Source organism: Marmota flaviventris, chromosome 6 (assembly GCF_047511675.1).
Source record: "Marmota flaviventris isolate mMarFla1 chromosome 6, mMarFla1.hap1, whole genome shotgun sequence".
Classification (NCBI taxonomy): domain Eukaryota; kingdom Metazoa; phylum Chordata; class Mammalia; order Rodentia; family Sciuridae; genus Marmota; species Marmota flaviventris.
In genome coordinates this window covers 82,011,221-82,029,091 of record NC_092503.1, presented here as the reverse complement: position 1 = coordinate 82,029,091, position 17,871 = coordinate 82,011,221, and the positions used below count along the sequence as shown (strand labels likewise).

At 33.8% G+C, this 17,871-nt stretch overlaps 1 protein-coding gene across 1 annotated transcript in view; it reads left to right on the top strand.

The window, feature by feature from the left end:
* Mei4 (meiotic double-stranded break formation protein 4) overlaps window positions 1-17,871 on the top strand; it is a 172,658-nt gene that overhangs the window by 95,671 nt on the left and 59,116 nt on the right. Inside the window, exon 4 of the mRNA XM_027928003.2 lies at window positions 12,582-12,713. Within this exon, the coding sequence (XP_027783804.2) occupies window positions 12,582-12,713 (132 nt within the window). The remainder of the gene's footprint in view (window positions 1-12,581; window positions 12,714-17,871) is intronic.

The following is a 17,871-nucleotide window of genomic DNA, read 5'->3' as shown; positions in this document are numbered from 1 at the left end:
ATATAGTAGGTCAACATATCTCTTTATGTACAGGTTTATACAACAAAACAAAACAAAACTTTGTAAGCCAGGTGCCGTGGCACATGCCTGTAATCCCAGCAGCTCAGGAGGCTAAGGCAGGAGGAATGAGAGTTCAAAGTCAGCCTCAGCAATGGTGAAGTGCTAAGCAACTCAGTGAGATCCTGTGTCTAAATAAAATACAAAATAGGGCTGGATATGTGGCTCAGTAGTTGAGTTCCCCTGAGTTCAATCCCTGGTATAAAACAAACAAACAAAAAACAACAACAACAACAGCAAAAACTTTGGATAGTTAGTCATTGCTGAAATATACTTTTGAGTAGGAGTGCTTGATTACAAATCTTGTATATTGTTCTGGCACGTGTATATGACTTTAAAAGCATTTGATGGTTTAGTATCTGTTTCAGGGTCTTTGCTTAGCTACTCACTTTATGAGAAAAAGTAGTATTCATTAAAACATTGATAAGGTTTTATTTATTTATTTATAGTTTAAAAGGACAAAAACTTTATTTAGTTTTCAGAGAAATGCAAGATACATGTAAACATTAACAAAATACAAAGCAACCCAAATCATACCGTCTTGAAGCATGCCAAGACAAAGCATTTTTGCAGACTGAAAAGTCCTATCAAAGTGATAAAGAACACCTGGAAAGTAGCAGACCACGAGGCTGGGTCCCTTCCCCAAAGACACTGCATTTTTGTAATGAGATAAATTTAAAAAAACCTCACTATTAAAAATATTAGAAACATGGAGATAACTTACCACTGTCGTTGATCCTGGAAATACTTGAGCACTCACACTGACTATACTGCATTTAATGTCCTTTTCTTCAGTTTCTTTGCTGAGGGTGAAGAGTGAAAAACCCAGAGTAAGACTACTCCTGACCCCATACAGCCCACCAAGAGCTGGATCAGGGTGAGTGGACACCACAAGGAGTTGCATGCAATTCTGGAGCCTAGTGACATCCACCATTTCACTTCCAGCCATGCCATCCACAGTAAATGGATGGTCGCTCACATCTGTCATGCTCAGAAGTCACCTTCCTGTAGATCTGTCAGTATCTGGCAGGGACACCCATTCCCCATCTGGCACTCTGGATTAAAAAAAAAAAACCTGTTGCAAAGAGCAGTTGTAAATGCAAGAATGTCCATTATCCAGAACTTGAACAGTGGTCACAGGCCATCCCTGACTGCCAGGAAGCTGTCAAATATGGTATAGCACTGTGCTTGTAGGAAAAGGAAGGGGCTGTGGTGTGCAGGCAGGCAGCCTCTGCAACACAGTTCTTCAGCTGTCTTCTTCAAAGTTTATATGCTAATGAACTAAAACATTTCAAAGCACCAATTAAAAATAAATAAATAAATAGAAGGAAGACCAGTAGAATAGTGGAATGGGAATGGGGAAGGGAGGATAAGAGGGTAAGTGGAAGTACTGGGGACTGAAATGGATCAAATTATATTACGTGTACTATTATGTATAACTATAATGCATTAATAGAAACATATAATAACAGAACTTTTGGAAGTTAGTGATTATAAGACATGTGTTTCTGTCTTTGCTAATGCAACTGAAGGCACAAAAGCATATTTCCTTTCTCAAAAAAGATTTTCAAAGACATGATCTTCATAAATTTGTATTGATATAATAATGTACAGAATTACAATGGTGTCTGAGTATAAAAGAGGTAATATTTATATTCTCCTCTGTGTAGTAACAAGTGGAGTCTGCCAGTTTATGTGAAAAAGGACAATGTTATAAAATATATCCTGAATGAGCAAGAAAAATTAGTCTATAAAACAAAAAACATTCAAATGATGGCAAGAATTTCATCAAGACAGATTGAAATTAAGCATTAAACAATGGGTTGTTCCAAACAGTAGTGTTAATAATGACAATGTGTACAGCCCAAAGCATCGTTTAGTGAATATATACCTGTTTCAGCTCTCATTCTAAAAGTTTGACTTAGTGTCTTTGATAACAGAATGAAATTGAATTTTGGATTGGATATGGGCCCAAGAACACTGAAATGATAAATCGAAGCTCAGAATTTATCAATAACAGTTTAAATATCTTCTACTAATAATGATTCAAAATATCTATTCACAAGAGAAAGCATAAAAAGCCTCAAATTGCATTGACAATGTATTAAGACATCTTGGAAAGACTGTATTTTAGCTTAATTCAGCTGCTTATATTATTTAGAAATTATTTTGTATTTACAGTTATGTGTCTATAGAAAAGGTAAAACGGCACACATTTTGCTATGTATGAGGAAGAAACAGATGAAGTTACTCAGTTGAAAACTGCAGTGTTGCTAACAAAAGAAAAAGCATAAGTGATCTTACTACTCTAGAAAATGTAGAAATCAAGGGCAAAACAAAGCAACCTTTTACAATTACAGAAAAGGAGAACTGATTAGTCTATAATGTCAACAAGGAAAGAAGCAGTAACCCTTTTGTGTTAATAAAAAACATCTTGGTCATAAAATATTAGTCCCATACTTCAAGTGTTCAACAGAAGTGACATAAAAGGTATTAGGGAGATACCCTAAAGGGCTGTGTGCCAGTGCTGTATATAGTCAGGGCACACTCAGAAATTAGTTTTGGCCTCTGGCAGACAATAAATCTGTCTTGGCTCAGTAGAAGTCAACCCATAGACCAAAGGAAAGTAACGACCCAGATGTGGTGAAAGAAAATCAAATAGAGCCCTGGGAGTCAGAGAAAATCATCTCTTGGCATTTCCGTGCCACCTTCCTGACACAGCATTCCCCAGGCCACTCTTCTGCTGGTTATCTTTGCACATTGTGCAGGTCCCTGACTCTGACTGCTGCATACTTGACACATAAAAGAAGTTACTGACATTTTAAGATGAGCAAATCTCACTTTCTCTTCCTATAATCACTCTCATTTTTTCTTTTATTTTCTCAAGGGATGCTGTACAGGGAGTGTTGATTAAAGGACAGTTGGGAGACTGGGATATGGCTCAGTGGTAGAGTGCTTATTGGTATGCATGAGGCCCTGGGTTCAATCCCCAGGACTACAATCAATCAATCAATCAATCAATAGTATGTGGATTCTTAAGAAATAACTTTATTCTTAAAAAATAATTTTATTTATTTGAGCAAAACAAATTCCCAATTTTTACCTTTCTCCTTTGGGTAGGAAAGGAAGAGGCAATGGAGTCCCTAAGGGAAATAACATGGTGCCTGCTGAAATTCTGTATTCCAAGCACAGGCAAAATTTATTAGGTCTATCCAAAAGAATATGCCCCTAAAATTCAACCTTTTCTTGCTTCCTTACATGTATTTTCATTATGGCTTCCTATTTTATTATATTCCAAGAGAAGATTACAACTTTTATTTTGCTAATTTAAATAGGATCTCCTTGTAGGAAAACCTATTGTTGAACATGCTAAAGGCCTGACTCTTCTACCAAGCTCCCTGTTGGATTGCCTTCTTGATACTAATGTCAGTATCAAAAAGATTGCCTTCTTGATACTGATGTCAGTATCAAGAAGTGTCAATTCCTAGGTTCAATTTCTGTTATGTCCTCTTATTATGACTAGAGTGTGATAATTTTTAGACCTCATAATTGCAAATATAATTTATGCACATCCTTATTTTAACAAATGCTTAAAAATGAACATCTGTGTAACCAGCACCCCCACAGGAAAAATGAAAACAGCCAACACCACTCCCCATGTCACCTCTCTCTCACTCTGAAGATTAAAGATTTTTTACTTTTATACTATGAATTTCTTTTTAATAATAGTAACATCACCTCTATTTGAATTTCTGAATTACATAGTTTAGCATTATCTGTTTTCAAACTTTCGTAAATTGAATTATGCCATAAATATTTTCTAGTAACTTGCTTTGCTTTACTCAGTGTTGTACTTATCATATATATAGCACATATATGTATATTTATATGTATAATGTGTACCTATGTATATTTCCTTGTACATATAAATGCCAAGATCCAATATATTATTTAGGCAAGCTGTAATTCTTATTATATTTATCGTTGTATGATTCTGGGGTCTTGTTATTTGTTCATTTTTACTGCTACCAGCATTCACTCTGTTGCCCAATTCTGTTCTTACTATACATTTTATCCTTGGTGTAAATGAACAAAAAGAATATAGACAATAAGAGAACCACTTTTTCTATTCAGTGAATTTGGTTCACAAAAGCCCTTGAAATTAGAAACTTGATAGAATTATTTCTTCTTGACTTTATTCTGCAATGTTTTGAAAGACAAAACAATGTCTTTGATCATCTTTGAGTTCAGAGATACTATACAACTGGAATGTGGACACTATTTTTCCTTTCTTAAGGAGACCCAGCATTTAATGCCTTCAGAAGTAATAAGAGCTTTGCTTTTTATTTGGGATTAACTATTTCTTATATATATATCTTGGCTTGGATTTAGTGCATCAGTTTTGTTTGTTACATGAAGAAGCCCTTCCATATCTTCTGTCTGATCTTTTGTTGCTTATGAGAAGATTTCTTCACTTAAAACTTTGAGGATTGGGGCTGGACATGTGGCTCAAGTGGTAGCGCTCACCTAGCATGCGTGAGGCACTGAGTTCGATCCTCAGCACCACATAAAAACAAAAAATAAAGATAAAAAAAACCAAACTTGGAGGATTGGTTGTAATTCATTTGTTCTATTTTCGTCTTTAAGAACTTTCAGTTTTTATGATATCTAACTTTTGTGTTTTCTTACTTTATTTTATTCATTTCAAATTTGAGTTTACTTTTAATTATGAGCTTTCAGAGATCGTTAATTTCACTATTTTTTTCTACATATACACTCTAGTTTTACTGACATATCCAAAAAACACCAATATCAGGATACAATTTGCTTTGATGCAGACTAAAATGAAATATGAAATTATATATAAAACACTTTGAAATAAGTAGAGCTAAGAAAAGTGACATAGGCCTGTTTGTAACACCATATAAAAAGAGACTTCTGGGTCTGATTATTTGCCCCTCTATATGTTCTATCTGTTAAATTGATTTCTATTTTACACGTTAAAAATACCTTGTTTTTCTTTTTGTTCTTGAAGAATAGTTCTGCTGAGTAACAATTACAGGTTAATACATAGTTTGTTATAGTATTGAGATAATAAACAAAAGATGGTTTTCATTGTTGCTCTTAATTATATTGTCAGTTTAATTGTGTTTTTGTTAATAAACAAAATGCTTTTTAGTTCTGTGCTTTTTATTGTTCCTTATTCATAGAATATACCCCTTCTTGTTGTGTCTTCTCTAACTATCTCTGTTTCTTTTTTTTTTAAACTCTGTTTAAATATAGACCTTCTTATCTTTTTTTTGTCTCTTAGCTTCTCTTCATATACTACAACTCCTTTCTCTTACTGAATCTGGATGATTCCTTATATCTACTTTATATTTTATAGTCTTTATTTTTATAAATTATCTGCTATTTATGTCTAATGAAATTTTAAACTTTAATGTTTTATTTCTCATTTTTAGTTATTTGTATTATTTTTAATAATCCTTGTTTTATTTATAGCTATTTTCTCTTTCATATTTGGTAAGTCTAATGTCTAATGTCTTTGATACTCTATTTTTACTAACATTTAATAGGAGATGGCTTATTTTAAAATCTGGTAAACTTTTATAATAAGTCCATGTTTGTCTGAAATTATGAGAATACCAAAAATTGAAATTGAAGTCATTTTACTCAGGAGTTGTTTTGTATTTTTGTCTTCCAGTTGCCAAAAGAATTATCTTCATTTGTCAGTTTTGGTTTTTCTCAAATACTCAGTAGTATGAACTTGAATTAGAGACTCGGTGCAGATTCTTAGGAGTGGCTATTGATAGTATTGCTACCAACATTGTTATCACTAATTCTTGGAGATTCCTTTTGCTGGACAAATATTTACCAGACCCCTTCGTATAATATGGCCCTTTAGACTTATTTTAAGGAATCTCAAGCTCTTATTCACTTTATTAGGACCAAAACCTTAGGTGAACATTCTAGGTTGATGGTACTGTTTTCCATCAAGGCAACCCTGCTTTGTATTTTCAAAAAATTCTTTGTCTTATTCCATTTATTTCTTTTAATTTTCTCTCTTTTAAAATTTGAGGATCTTGTGTTCTTTCTTATAAATTAAGCAATACATTAAGGTGTATTCTTTTATCTGCATTAAGGTATCTTATCAAAATGATTTTCTCTCAGAACATGGTGGTTATTTAAATGTTTAAGGGAATGTACTTTGTTAGGCTACTGAGTCTGTAAAGTTCAATATTAACCTATGTATGAATCTTTCTCTGACACAGATGTAAAGTATTTCTGTGCAGTAGAAAAGATATATCCCAAAAAAAAGAAGAGGAAGAAAGAAAGAAAAGATATGTTCTGAGGATACAAGAGGGGTTGACCTTTTAAGACATTAACCATTCTCATATTGAAACTAGATGTCTAAGTCCAGTATTTTGTCAAAGCCATATTCAGTACTATAATGTTTTTTATACATTAACATTGACTTTAATTAAACTAAAATATTTACTTTCAAAGTGTATGTATTTTTATATGAGTGAGAACCTTTGAACATTGTTTCTTATACTTACTTTCAGCTGAATTTGGAACATTTACCTTCACTTTCTTGCAGTGACATTTTAAGTTCTTTGGAGTGGTAGGGACCCTTACTCATGATAGTTTGCTAAAAGTCTGGGTTAGTGCTCATGGTTAGTCCTTTGGATATTTCAACTTACTAATTTCTTGCTAATTATTGAGCTCCACTGTTATAACACAGATTTTTGTTAAAAATTATGATCAATTCATACACAAGGCCTTGGGTTTGATCCCCAGCACCACAAAAAATAATAATAATAATCATGACCAACTGTTTGGTAATTTTAAACATTTTATAAGTATACATGCAGGATTGCTAGAAAAAGGTTTTCATACCTTTTTATTTTCCCAGCTTCCAATCTCCCAGGCTTAGTTTGTTAATTTATTTTCTTGTTCTATGCAGAGTTGTTTTGTTGTTATTGTTCTTGGTTTTTATAATTAATGTACATTAATTACCAAATAATAGAAAAATAAAGAAATCAAGGCATAATTCTTCATGCTTCAGAAAGTAGAAAACAGACATTGGTGCATCAGTCATGCACATTTATCATTGATAACATCTGTCCTTATGTCTGTATGTCTCATTTTCCTTACTTTTCAGCTTGCTTATAGTGCTGGTCTTTATAGAAATTTATGGTGTAGACTAGCAGTTGTTTTCTTCAGTGAAAGTTGTTTACCTAGTGAAAATTCTCTTCAAAGAGTATATTAAATTGTTGAACATTTTTTGTGGATCCTTGTGTAGGCTTTCAAAGTTTGTATGCCTCCAGAAAAGTTTGCAATGTGATGCCTCAGATACATGATGGCAGGGGGATGTCATTATCAGTGTTGTTGGGGATGGAGTATTCCAACTATTTTGCATAAATTCTTAAAAGAAACCAGCACAGTTTCTGTTGCTCCAGTAGACATCTTAGTTTGTTTAACCTGGTTTCTTTTATTAATAGAATTATACCAATAGATATCATAGAAATAGAAGGAATGGTTCAGAATCCTAATGCATATTCATAGATAATTTTTCCATATAACCAACCTCTACTATTTGTTTGTTTATTTGGTGATATGTGCCTTTGGTCCCAAACTGATTTTTAAAATTTACTTTGCTGAATTTACTTGTGAACTTGCGAGCACGTACGTCTTTTTTATTATTCATATGTGATGTGTGATTTGATGTATCTGATTTTAGCAGTGCATGTGCATCTTTAAATAAATGGCACTGGCTCAAGAATATAAACTGTTTTGATGAAGGTTTATGATTTTATAACTCCTTCCATCCTTTTGAGCACACAAAACACTGTGCTTTTATTATTATTTACTTTTGACTTCCATTCAAATGTTGCATAGTTTACAGTGATAAGGAAATGAAATTTTATTAATCTGTTGTCTTGGAGAAGTTGGTCATAAATAAGCACAATCCACTCTGCATATTGACAGATGGCTGTTGTAAAACTTCTAGATAGAGCCCTAGAGCTTTCCAGACTCTCAGAATTAGATTAGTTTGAACAAGTCATTACAAAAATGACAAAGTCTAACAGTCTAACAGAAATCTTTGTTTGCCCAGGTCCAAGCCCACATGTGATTCTTCTGGGAAATATGAGGACCTTTATGAAGGTGCCACTAATCCTTTCTTGAAGGTTTTGTATTCTTTTGGACATTAGTTGTCATTAGCTAAAATCTGAATAGGAGCCTAGCACGTAAAAAGTATTTTAAATATCTTTATTTCTTTTCTGTACCAGACTACAGGAAATTAAATAGACATACCTTTACATGTATATTCATTGATTTTAGCTTACTTGGCCCTATTGTTATAGCTTAGAAAATTCATTTGTATCTTGATTCTGCTAACTACAGTACTGCCTCTCTTAGTACTGCATAGTCTGAATTTTTGGGTTGCAAGTTTTTGTTCAAATTATTTATTAAATATATGATACTAGGGCTGGGGTTGTGGCTTAGCAGTAGAGTACTCACCTAGCATGTTTGAGGCTCTCGGTTCCATCCTCAGCACCACACATAAATAAATAAAATAAAGGTATTTTGTCCACCTTCAAATGAAAAAAATATATTTTTAAAAATATGATACTAAGGCTTAGTGCTATTATATGCTTTTAGAGGAACCCCTGTAGTTATAATCTTAAATGGGATGAAAAGTATATATTGACCTCTGGTTTGAAACATAAATATCCTGCAGTAACCCAACCTTTGGGAGTGGTCTCCTAGTTGGAATTGTAAGTATCTGAAGATTAAACAAAACTTACTTCTGCTTTTAGTTCTTGATTTATCCAAATTATGTTAATTTAATGATTACTTGATGGATTGTTGTATTACATATGTGATTTTAGATAGCACCCAGTTCAAATTTGTAGCTCTGGTTGTGTAGTCATTTGATAGTCTGTGATCAGGTGGACATTCAGTCTAAGTTGGGCCAAATAGTAGAAGCAAAGAGATTTGTTTTGTTTTCTTATCAAATAATAATATTTAGTTGTCAAGAAAGGTTTGGCATTATTACAATCTGATTGGTCCCTCCTTTGTGATTTTCTTATCAGGGGTGGGCTACAGTCTCCATATATTTATCAGCTCCAAGCACATTGAACTGTTTATGAAATCTAAGTGTCAAAGTTTCTCATTCTCCAACTTAGAACAGCTGGAGTTCTTCATATAATACTCTTGCCCATTTTCAGAATTTAAAGCTTTATGATTTACTCAATATATGCATTCAAGTGGTAAGACCAATGGATATATGTTGCCTTAAATATCCACAAAGACCTTTCAAACGTATCTTTGTCTTAATTATAAGAAATACAAGCGAAAGCAACTTGTTTTTCACTTTGGAAGTAGTATTACAGTGTGCATCTTACACAGAAACTTTCCAAGTATCTCAGGCCCCTGTATTCTGGGATTTATTTTTTTTTACTTTCTGGCATGCACAGATCCTGCTATATCATCATAATAACATCAACATAGTACTCCAGCATGGTGTCCTGTGGAGTATATGTATGATTAGAATCTTTGTGAATGTAAATAATGGCAAAGGGCCAGCAGGTTGACATAATCTTAAAAAGGACAGAAAACGTATGTTGCTGTCTACTAGGTGAACACGAACTGGTTCATTTGTCTCTTAATTAGGATAATAAAAAACTCCAAGATAAAAACCTACCTAACAAACAGCAGGGATAATGTTGATCTTTCCCAGAAGAGAGCTACATCTGGAACAACAGCAATACAAGATTGGAAACACCAACTGATTTAGTTTATGATAATTCATAGCCATTCTCCAAGATGCTTCTCTCTTCTCCATAGTTCATATAAGCAAACTAATTAGGCATGTAATAGGAATTTCTATCCTTGCATATTTCAAGAATTTAATGTAGCAATGAACTCTGTAATCCTCCAGCTGAAGATCAAAGCACCTTTTGGAAGGTCAAGTTTCAGAAATAACTTCCTAAACCATAGTGCCAGCAAGGTGGCTGCTACTTCTGCTCTGATGAAGAACCTGCATAATTAGGTAGCTTCTGAACTAGCAATAAATGAGTCAGAACTAAGTTACCTCTTCCATAACCTGCCCCAACCAAATGTACACCCTATGCCTACTTCTCTTCCTCCATAATTCACTTATAGGGCTCAAATACGGAGCTCTGGTTGGTAAAACTCAGCTAATATCTAAAATCCTAACTGCAGAGGAATCTGGGAGAAGTTAATTATAGTTACTCAGCCTCTAAAATACAGAAGGAGGTGATAGGAAAAGACGGATGTGGGTGTTGAGTAAATCCTTCTAGCGTTTCCAATACAATAGCCTTGTATGATATTGTCCTGAGTCCTGTCCTCCGCACCAGTCTCTCTAAAAAGTTCCACTGCATTTAAGAAAGGCAAGAAGCAATTATCCTTTAAGGAAGCATAGAGACCATTTTTTATAATAATAGTCACAGAATTTTAAACCACAGTAAGGGTTACATAGTCTTTGCTCTATATATACTTAAGTCATGTTGGGGACACATAATAATTCATAGCTGTGGAAGAATTCTTTATGATGAAATTTTCTTTTCTCCTTATCAGTGTTCTCTAACAGGATTTTATTAACTCTAGAAAAGTGGAGGATAGGAAAGGTAGCAGAATACAACAGTTACTAATATGGCATTATGTAAAAATGTGGATGTGTAACCGATGTGATTCTGCAATCTGTATTTGGGGTAAGAATGGGAGTTCATAACCCACTTGAATCTAATGTATGAAATATGATATGTCAAGAGCTTTGTAATGTTTTGAACAACCAATAAAAAAATATTTGGAGAAATAAAAAAAAGAAAAGTAAATTTTATTTATAGTATTTAACTTTACAAATGTCAATTAATTAAAATATTGTTATATAAACTTAAGTGCTTTTTTATTACTGTCCTAAGTTACATTTCATTATTGAGCACTTACTAGGTGCCTGACACTATTTGAAGAATTTTTACTGCTTAACTTAGTGGGCACAACCATTCCACTGAACATTTACTAGCACAATTGCGATTTTGCACTGTGAAGTGAAACAGAGAAGTTAATAAGTAAGTTACTAGTATAAGTTCCTGAGCAGTGAAGCTGAGATTTGAATCAGATAATGCTAGGTTCTATAAACCCCATCACTACTATCATCATTTTATTACTATTCTCTAAAGCATCTTTTATTTTTCTGAACTTTTTCTTCACCTTAAATTGTTGCATAAAGAATGAAATATTGAGAAAGGACTTAAGTACACAATTAAAGCATCAGTGAAATAATCATGAGAAGTCTTTAGAGTTAGCTAAGAGAAAACTTTGCTTCATTACAAAAATGAAAATGTTGTGAAAATCTGAAATCTAATGTCTAATAGTGCTGGAGAGTTATGAAGGGCGTGGATCTTAGTCAATGACATTATTAAGAAATAATGATAAATAAATATCTATGATTTCCTATGGTAATAACTTGATGTGTTTTCAGCATTAATTTAATCTAATGGTATTAGAATACTATTAAGAGCCAGTTATGCCTGTGTATATTTTTAGTCAATATTTCTATTGAACTCTATATTCATTTTGTTATTTGGCTAATTTTTTAAATTAATGTATACTATTAAAATATCAGTTTGAGAAGTCTCAAAGACACAAAGGTGACATTTATAAGTTGCGTGTGGCATTATTTATTTTCATTGAAAACAGTGTATTCTCAATATGATTTTAAGCTCATATAAAGCACTGACAAAGTATATGACTATTTCTGTGTTTTGAGATACTACTTGAAGCCTCCTTTCTCATCACTTTGTTAAAGGATAGATTAAATTAAATCCCAGTCATGTTTTACATACCTTATTGTGTTTAATAATTAAATGGCATTACTCTTAATAACTATTGAGATGTAGCTTATTTTTCCACTGTCCTTTTAAATATATTTAATGGTAAATATGGTTTTTGCCTGTATATAAAAACTCTGAGTAACCCACATTTTTTCCTCATCACTATTAAGCTCCCCCCTGCTTTTTTTTTAACCTGTGGCAAGTTGGGAAGTCTCTCTCTCCTGTCCCTGTCCAGTATGGAAGTGGAACTTAAAGAGTACCCATAGCTCTTCCCAAAGACATCTTCAAACTTATCTTACCATTTTGTAACTGTCTGCCATCCATCAGATAAGATTTAAGTGTCTTGTTTTATCATCTTTATTCATTCTGCATACAGTCTATCATCTAAACTATTATATTATCTTTTGATATTTCAGTTAAAAGTTTCATTTTAGTACCCTGTCATACATTTCAAAATTTAACTGCTATATAAAGTCATAGTGCTTAGATTGTTATAATTTGTCTATTTTACAATTTTGCTTGAGACTTCCTAGAATTATGTTGACATTTTTTTGCACTACCCATAGCATTTAGCTTAGTAGAAAGTGTTAGAAAATGCCCATTAAATACACTTTTATTTGACTTGATATAAAGTAGAAACTTAGTCATTTTTATTTTTAGTTTCAGGTGCAGCATTATATCTCTCAGAGTCTGGTAACCCTAGGAAGTTGCAGCTTGTTGAGAAAATCTATTATATCTCTACTTCTGTCAGAAGTAAACAGCTTTGCTGATCATCTGGGGTCCATCAGTGAGGTATGTATGACTCTCATTTATAGTTAATGTAGCTACAGACTTCCTTTCTCTCTTATCTCCTTGCCAGGATGATATTTTAGTTATTACCTTATCTCTAATGTATGTGAATGGTATTTCTACCTACTGAAAATACAGAAAGATACTACCATAATGTAGTTTTCAAAATAAAGGCATCTTGCCATCCCTACTTGTATATACATGTACAACAGGTTCTATTGGTGACAGCAAAGGAATATTTAGATAAATGCCTTGAATATTTCCAGGCAGGCTGCATGTTCATAAAGAAAAAATGTGAGAAGAAAGTGAACTAGAGAAGATCCTAAGAATAACCTCTAACCAGTGGCATCCCCAGTTGCCCAAAAGAATTATCTGACTAACCTTTAAAACCTTGTTGCCAGACCTTATACCAATCCAACTAAATAGACGTCTCTGGGGTAAGGTAGTAGGCATTGGAATTGTTCAAACCCTCCAACTGATTCTAAAATGCAACCTAGGTTGAGTACCAGTGATCTAAGTAAGTCCTTTTATCTGTACAACATTTTATTTGTCACTTTTGACAAATGTGTAGAAAGAACATAAGTCATTTCCATATTTTGATAGTGAGACTGGTTTATTATGTGTGTTCCCTTTGTTGGCTCATTTAATTTCCTTAGAGTCTTACTAGTAGAATTAAAAAGCACAATTAAAAGAAATCAAAAACAGGTACAAATGTTTTAGTAAAGAGAAAGAAATTTAACAAGAATATATGAACATGTGCATTTAAATAGCTTTTAATCAAGTACTCTACATTTAATAACATCATCTGAAACTATTATCTAATCTAATTGAATTAATTGTATGACATGGTATATCATCTAATCAGCAATTGTTCAAATGATTACTAATTACTAATCTCTCATAAGAGCTCTGATATTTTTTGGAAATTCACTGTTACAGATCTCAAAGAGAAATAGATAAGGCACACTGACTAATTGAAAAAGAGCACAGTGTTGAAATGAATACATGATGTTCTTTGTAGGAGTTCCAAGATCATGGTAGGTTGCAAATCCCTGAAAAGATTTGATGTAAAAGGAGAGACTTGAAAAGTAGATTTAAATTAAATAAGCAGAGGATAAGAGAATGCAAAGGCACTGAATTGTTATGTAGTAAGAGTTGTGTCAAAGATTCTGAGGAAACAAGAAAAGACCTTGGCATTTAACAACAGGAAGTAATGTAGGAAATAAGTTTAATTGAATTACATTGTTTAGAGAATAGCAGTAAGTACAGAAAAGAAAGTTTGTGTGTTTTTGTTTTTTGGAGGGATACTGGGGATTGAACTTAGGGGCACTTAACCACTGAGCTACATTTCCATCTCTTTTTAAAATATATATATATATATATATTTTTTTTTGAGACAGGGCCTCCCCTAAATTCCTGAGGCTGGCTTTGGCATACCCCACCATTCCCATCAAAAAAATTTTCATTTACATATATTCATTTAATTTTTACAGTAGCAGTAGGAGAAAAATTTTTATACTTTCTAACTGGTTTATAGGTAAGGAAACCAAAACTTACTTAAGCAACTTGATCGCGATTGCAGAAAGAATATATACTAAAGCTGGATTTTAAACTCAGGCATTCTGTCTGTTGTCATTTAAAAAAATAATAAGAGCAAAAGTAATACAACAACAACTAGTTTTTGTACAGTTGTATGTGTTAAATACCTCACATGAACTGTCCCAATCAATTATTTTAATAGCCCTTCAAGGTGTTAATATTGATTAAAAACAAGGAAACTATTAGCATTTTTAACAGTAGACAGCAAAAAGCACTGCAGCCAATTTTAAGAAGAAAAGGATTCAGAAGCAGTTCTAGTCTGGCAGTTTCTCCAGAAGTTAATCATACGCTTTCCACATGGCCGCACAATTCAGCAGGTGTGTTTACATGAAGAATCATATATGAATGAATATTCTTAGTATCTTTAATTTTAAGAGTATCAATCTTAAAAAAAAAAGACATATTTCCACTGATGGGTGAATCAGTGAATCAATGTATCATAAATATATGCAGTAGAATACTACTCAACCATAAAAGGTTTTGAACAAATGATATAATTATCATAGATTAAACTAAAAAATACCACTATGCTGAACAAAATAAGCTAGACACAAAGAACATGGGTGATATGATTTCATTTCTGTTAAGTCCTCAAACAGACAAAACTAATGTATGGTGAAAGACATTAGAACAGTGCTTGACTTGAGAGAGAATAGGAGAAAATGAGGGGTTGTTAGTTTGGTTACTTGGGTATATACAGTTGTCAGAATTCAGCAAAATGTGCATATAAGATCTGGGCATTCCATTGTGTGATTCAGTTTTAAAAAATATTTTTAAATCTTAACAAATTTTTGAAACTAAAACAATTTAATTTTTTCTTAATTGCTTTTATACTTGGTTCTTTAGGTCCTTTAAAAAGTTTATTACTTAATGAATACTATGATATCACAAATAACTGAAGAATGGCTTTAGTTTTAATGATGTTCAAACTTTTCTAAGAAGTTACTAATTCAAAAAATAATTGTGTATGTATATTTACACACATATATACATACTGTAATGTATATTTATATCAGACAGAGGAGAGGTCCTATTTAATGAAGATCAATGAGAACTTCAATGGCAATTATTGTCATGGATATTTATTGAGCTAATTTATGTATCAAACCTTATTCCAAATGTATTTCATACTTAGCGCAAGTCTTTCACAAACATTCTTTGTTAAAATAGCTACTAATTTTATGTCATTTAATTTTCCCACATACACTATTAGTTAATATAATTATTATTATTATTTTTTTTTTTTGCTAAAGAGGCAGTTAGGATCAGGGAGTTTAAGTAACCTAACTAGAGACACAGTAAGGAGAGTATCAAGGTTATTGAACCAAGAGGTCAAGCTCCAAAATCTGGAGGATAAACTATGCAATGATAATGTTACTGACTATCCATCTCAGTTCTTTGTCTTTCACTGACACTATTCTATATTCATTTGTCTTCTGCTACTGGTATGTATACTGTCTTACTTACTTTATAGTACTGAAATTATAGCAGATAATATACTTGTGTCAAATTTAATACATTCATATAAACTCTGCTGTGACCATGAGCCAGATTTTTGAAAGGTGAGTTTGTCTCTTCTCATCCTGGGAACTCTTTAACTGTTTTCAGCTGAATGCAATCTTGTGGGGGGGTCTTTAAAAAAATCATTTGTATGATGCTTAGTATAAAACTTCCTAATTTCTTGACAAACATATATTTATTACTTTGTTTTGGGGTTCTTAACAATTGATTTAAATTGAAAACTGCATCTATCATTCTTTTCTTTTTGTTTTTAACATATCAATATTTCTTTATTAATTTTGACAAATATACCATAACAATGAAAGATGCTAATGGTAAGAGAAGTCATGCAAGGGGTATAGCAGATCTCTGACTTACACTTGGTGACTTCTCTGCAAACTTAAAATTGATCTACAAATAAAGTCTTTATTTTAAGTGTATTCAAGAAAATGGCAAAGAGTACAGAATAATTAAGATGCCACAGCAAAGAAACAGGAAATATTAAACTCTAGCAGGAAAAAGGGTACATTTGCAACATGAGGCAAGTCTTTTCTAACTTCAAATATACTATATATAAATGTCAGTAGCATGGCTGTTTATAATAGTAAATGATATATCTCCACAGATTCTAACCACAGGGTCATAATGTTCAAGGAAACTCAAGTAGACCAGTTTTTCTGCAACTCCTCTTTTGACTTCTTGGCTCCCCCAGCTGGGGTCAGGGCCCCTACTTTGACCTGGGGTGTCATAGCCTCCAAATTCCAGGCCTTGGGACTTCCCTGTTCACTGGAGACTTGGTCCCAGCTAGTGTGGCTTTGATCTGAGCTGGTTTTACTGAGGTATTCATCTCCACATCTGTCTCATCACTGTAGCTAGAGATATCCTCACTGAAGCTGTTGTCAAGGACCACTGACACTGTCCCAAGCTTGGCAGCGGCTTTGTGCTCTGGAACATTGCCCCTTTCCTCTGTTTCTGAGACCAAGATTTTTTTTTTTTTTTTTCTGAGGATAATGTTGAGTTCCTGGGCACTGAGGCAGGATGTGGCACAGAATTCAGCATCTTGTCAGCTTTCTTGGTCTTTGCCTTGGCCTTCTCTTTCATGCTTGATGGCATATCTGGCACAACTGCTGAGGCATTGGTAGAAGCAAGTTTAGGGGCTTTATCAGATTTCTTCTTTCTTCTGCTTCTTGGGTCATTTTGATCTCCAAACTCAACCTTCACCATCCCCCACTCCCCTTCTGGCTTGATTGTTGGCCCCTTGGGAATCAAAAGATCCCTTCCCCTTCTTCTCCTTTTCATTGCCACTTGCTTTGTCTCTCTTTGATGTCCCTTTGGAAGGCCTAGAGGGCTTTTCTGATAAAATAGCTCCCTCTGGGCCTTCCCTGATCTCTGGCTGATTCTTCTTCTTGCTCTTGGGGATTGACTGGTCTCCCAACAATTTTCGTTTCAAGCCTTTCTTGCTGCTTTCCTTGGTGGCATCTGTTTTAAGGGAAACAGTGGCTCCTTCATGCTGAGATTCCAGTCTGCCATCTGGGTCATCTTTGTTCACCAGAGTAGAGGAAACAAAGAGGCTGCAGGCTTTAGAGTGAACTTTGAAGCCTGGGAATTGGCTTGGAGAAGCTCTAGGTTCACATAACTTGGAAGGAGAAACTGGTTGGGTGTTACTGTAGGGACCTCTTTATCACTCTGGGATGATTTCTTGCTGATTTTCAACTGCTCTTTTGACTTCTTGGCTTCTCCAACTGGGGTCAAGGCCCCTGCTCTGACCTGGGGTGTCATATCCTCCAAATTACCAGGCCTTGGGGCTGCCCTGTTCACTGGAGACTCCTTGGTCCCAGCTGGTGTGGCTTTGATCTGAGCTGGTTTTACTGAGGTATTCATCTCCACATCTGTCTCATCACTGTAGCTGAAGGTATCCTCACTGAAGCTGTTGTCAAGGACCACTGACACTGTCCCAAGCTTGGCAGTGGCTTTGTGCTCTGGAACATTGCCCCTTTCCTCTGTTTCTGAGACCAAGATGTTTTTTTTCTGAGGATAATGTTGAGTTCCTGGGCACTAAGGC